The sequence below is a fragment of the Dipodomys ordii genome, unplaced genomic scaffold, assembly GCF_000151885.1.
Source record: "Dipodomys ordii isolate 6190 unplaced genomic scaffold, Dord_2.0 Scaffold12, whole genome shotgun sequence".
NCBI lineage: Eukaryota > Metazoa > Chordata > Mammalia > Rodentia > Heteromyidae > Dipodomys > Dipodomys ordii.
The window spans coordinates 4,054,731-4,058,945 of NW_012267228.1; the positions used below are offsets into that span (position 1 = coordinate 4,054,731).

General features: G+C 51.1%; 1 protein-coding gene across 1 annotated transcript in view; it reads left to right on the forward strand.

Moving 5' to 3' along the window:
• The window catches only part of Srgap3 (SLIT-ROBO Rho GTPase activating protein 3), a 188,356-nt gene that overhangs the window by 181,185 nt on the left and 2,956 nt on the right, over positions 1-4,215 (forward strand). Inside the window, exons 19-20 of the mRNA XM_013010354.1 lie at positions 546-627; positions 1,252-1,579. Of these exons, the coding sequence (XP_012865808.1) occupies positions 546-627; positions 1,252-1,579 (410 nt within the window). The remainder of the gene's footprint in view (positions 1-545; positions 628-1,251; positions 1,580-4,215) is intronic.

Genomic DNA, 4,215 nt, shown 5'->3' on the forward strand with positions numbered 1-4,215 from the left:
CTCTCATTGCTTTTATTATTGGACTTAAAATGTCATACTCTGTGCTTCCACCCATGGAAGGGTTATGTGACTAGTCCTCATGTGCAGGTCTTTGCAGAAGAGCCAGATAAACCAGTGGTAACATCCATTTATGAGTTTATTTCAGCGTAACTCCTGGTGTCTCTTCTCGGCATGTTCTGTTCAGTTCAGAATGCTGCCAGATGATAGGATCCAAGGAGGGGGATAGAAGGCTGGGAATGGTAGACAAGAAGGTCATGGTTCCCCCGCTCCTGGAAGGACAGTGTCTTCTCCTGCCTCTCTTGTCCTCTCCCTCTTCCCCCTCTCATCTCTTCCCTTCATGTTCTTTCTCCATGCTTCTTCCTTCCTGTGCTTTGGTCCTGTTGGGGCATCCATGGGCCTGCTAAGCTTGGCTGGGGGGATAGGGTCTAAAGTGTTTTTGACCACATTGAACTTAGGTCCCAGTCACCTTCCATTCCCAACACTCCATCCCTCCCCTGCCTCACTTCCAGATTCCCCTTCCCTGCCCCAAATCCTTTCTCCTCAAGGATTTTTCAAACCCACTCCAAGGTGGAAGATGAGTAGAATGGATCTGCAAAAGAGCACAGGAAGGCAGATGGCAGACGTGGGGTAGGGCTTGCCTCCATACACACCTGTCAGAGCCGGAAAGCCATCCCAATCCACATGCCAGGACTCTTAAATGACTAGTTTTCCAGGATTGGGAAAAGCCTCCCCCATCTGGGGAGCCTGGGGGCGGGGGCGGGGGGATCAGTGGCAACAGTGAATAGGTTTGGTTTCCCAGGGAATGTGCCACCCCCTGCTCACAGGATGCTGGTGGCTTTTTGGTACAGTCAAGCCTCGATGCTTCAGACTACTTAGAACCCCGCTGGACTCCCACCAGAATCGTGGCGATGTCCGGAAAAACTTCCACCCCAACTGACCATCACCAAAGCCTTCCAGGGTGAAGTTCTCCCAATCTGACTTTCCCTGTAGAGGAGGCAAGCGCCAGTGCAGTGTGTGGCATGGAGCCAGAGCTGCCCGCTTCCTGGGCACAAGTCCCACATCCTCAGGCTATGGCCAGCAGGTGCCACCCAGCCCTCCCCTTGCCGCATTGTGCAGTCTGGCTGAACGAGGCTTCACTGTACCCCTCCCTAGACTAGCATGTAGCCACAGCAAGGGGGTTGGCTGGCCCATGCCAAGATGTCCAGGGTTGACTTGTGCTCCGTGCCCCTCCCAACCCCTGGTCCTTTGCAGAGTGCGGTTACGGTCAGATGGAGCGGCCATCCCCAGGCGTCGAAGCGGGGGAGACACCCACAGCCCACCTCGGGGCCTGGGCCCCAGCATAGACACACCACCCCGAGCTGCCGCCTGCCCCAGCAGCCCCCACAAACTCCCCCTCACCCGGGGGCGGATCGAGAGCCCTGAGAAGAGGAGGATGGCGACATTTGGGAGCGCCGGCAGCATCAACTACCCTGACAAGAAGGCGCTCTCAGAAGGGCACTCCATGAGGTCCACCTGCGGCTCCACCCGGCACAGCAGCCTGGGGGACCACAAGTCCCTGGAGGCCGAGGCCCTGGCAGAAGTAAGGGCCAGCAGAAAGCAGCCAAGTCAACAAGGCCCCAGGGGCAGCGGGTGGGAACAGCCCCGAGAGGAATCACAGCAGATTTTGCCAGCCTCAAGGCTAAGACAGAAAAGGAGTCAGTGAGCTGGCTTCCGCCCCTGGCCCGGCCTTTCTGCACATTCAGAGGCTGGTTGAAGGCAGCCACTGGCTTGGGTTCTCATGGCTGAAGAGTGCCAGAGCCCAGGCTGGATGACAGAGATAGGAAAAAATCTCCCCTCAAGATGTTACCATTCACTCATTCATTCATTCAACCCACCCATCTTTCATTCATTCCTCCATTCATTTACTGACATATGTTGATTGAACATCTGTTATGATCATGGTGACAGTCACTGCAAGTGGTTAGTCCTGCCCTTGTGAACTCACCGTTTATAAAGAAGAGAGTGCTGTCAGTTGGGATATAGCACAGCCCTGGACTGGCACTGAGGGTTAGGTTGGACACCTTTAAGGAGTGAATAATGGTACTTTGAGAGCCTGAATCCTACCTAGACAGGGAGAGAGTCCCTTGGGAGGACATGAACTTAGACCCAAAGCGTATAGAACTAAGTAACTGAAGGTTGAAGACAAGAATTTCTTGTTCCAAAAAAAAAAAAAAAAAGAATTTCTTGTTCCAGGCTCTTCCAGGATAATACTTTTTCTATTTAGATGAGAAATATGTATGATTTTTTTTACATTTGCCAAATGAATAGAACTATACTTAAGGATTTGTTTAACTAGTTCCTGGAGTTTCCTTTCTCTCTGGGTCTATGTCTGTGTCTCTTCTCTCTGTCTGAAGTTGAAGAGGATCATATGTACCTCTTCCAGGTGTCATCTTCTATGTAGGAGGTAGCAGCCAGAGACCCGCCCCCTTCCTAGAGCTCTGTGCTGGAGCTTGTGAGCTTTGTCTTTAAGGGCATCTGATAGGGACTCCAAGGATTTCCCAGCATACCAATAACTCATGAAGCCAGGCACCAGTGGCTTGTGCCTGGAATCCTAGCTATCCTGGAGGCTGAATTCTGAGGATCACAGTTCAAAGTCATTCTGACAGAAAAGTCTGTGAGATTCTTAGCTCCACTTAACCAGCAAAAAGCCAGAAGTAGAGTTGTGGCTCAAGTGGTAGAATATTAGCCTTGAGCAAAAGCTAAGGGACAGTGAGTGCCCTGACCCTGAGTTCAAGCCCCAATACTGGCACAAAAAAGAAAGAAGAAAGGAAAGAAGGAAGAAAGGAGAGAAGAAAGAGAACTCATCAGCAGCTACAACTCCTGTCCATAAAGTCTTCCAACCCCTCAAGGGCTCCCTGGGGCCAGAGCCATGGCTCAAGGGTCAAGCAGAGGAGGCAGGCAGCTTGGTCCTCCATTTTCAAAAAGCGACATCCTACCACCCACCATTAGCATCCAGCTTTCCCAGCCAGTGTGAGGGGTGAACTGCCTAAGGCCAGGCCCAGACTGCTTTATGTAACAAATCAAATCCATGACTGGAAGGGTGGCTCAAGTGGTATAGTGCCAGCTTAGAAAGCAGGACATCCTGAGTTCAAACCCCAGTCTGAAGAACAAGAAGAAGAAGAATCAGAACAGTCTAGAGCAGTGTTTATCAGTAGGTCCCACAGCTCATGTCCCATAGGACATGAGCGAGGGGAGAGGACAAATTCAGAGCCTGAAGTCATTTTTGGAACTCTGGTCTGACAAAGGTGAAGGACTCAGATGCAAGACTTTTTAGAACATTCAACTTATTGAAGTGCACTGTGAATCTCCAATAGTCCTGACAGGGCCCACTCCATCTCCCAGACTTCTTGGAATTTTATTCGCAGAGCATTTTGCAGGCTGAAGCCACAGAACATACTTAGGGAGGGCTGAATGTGTTTTCTGGGCATGGATGCTTACACAGCCCCTAACCGAACAACCGCCACTCAAGAGCTCCCTTCAGTGACCGAGGTAAAGTAGAACTCATGGCAAACTGTAAGGAGCCAGAAGGATACTGCACGTGTGTGGGCCTGTTCAACACCACTCTGAAATCCCTTGATGGCAGACTAGAGGGGAGGTGGTGTAGTGGATGGAGTTAGCCCAGATTCTCCAGTTTCAAAATGTCCACTAGGCTTCATATCGCAAGCCCAGTTTGAGACGTGCAGCACTGTGGTCAAAGTAAGAGGCGGGAAGTGGCTGCCTGTCCCGCCCTGCCCTCCGCTGCCTGCAGCTCTCCACCCTACTGACCACTAATGCCAGGCTCCTGCCTAAACCACTCCACTCACCTTTCTCTGTCTTTCTGTCTTTCGGGCTCATACTTTGCTAGGGTAGGAGATGGGAGGTGATCATTACATTTTAATTATGGAAGTTTCACCTTTCAGCTCCCGTTGGGTTCCAGCAAACAGAGGAAACAGTGGTGGGAATAGGGAGGGCAGTGGGTGCTGCCGGCGCAGTAAGCAATGCGAGGGCAGTTTATGGGTGGTGAGCTGTGTCCCTGTGGGCGGGGAGGTAGCAGACAGGGAAAGGACCATCAGCTCCCCTTTCCAGGAGCATCCCTAGCAACGATAGATAGATAGATAGATAGATAGATAGATAGATAGATAGATAGATAGATAGATAGATAGATAGATAGATAGATAGATAGATAGATAGATAGAT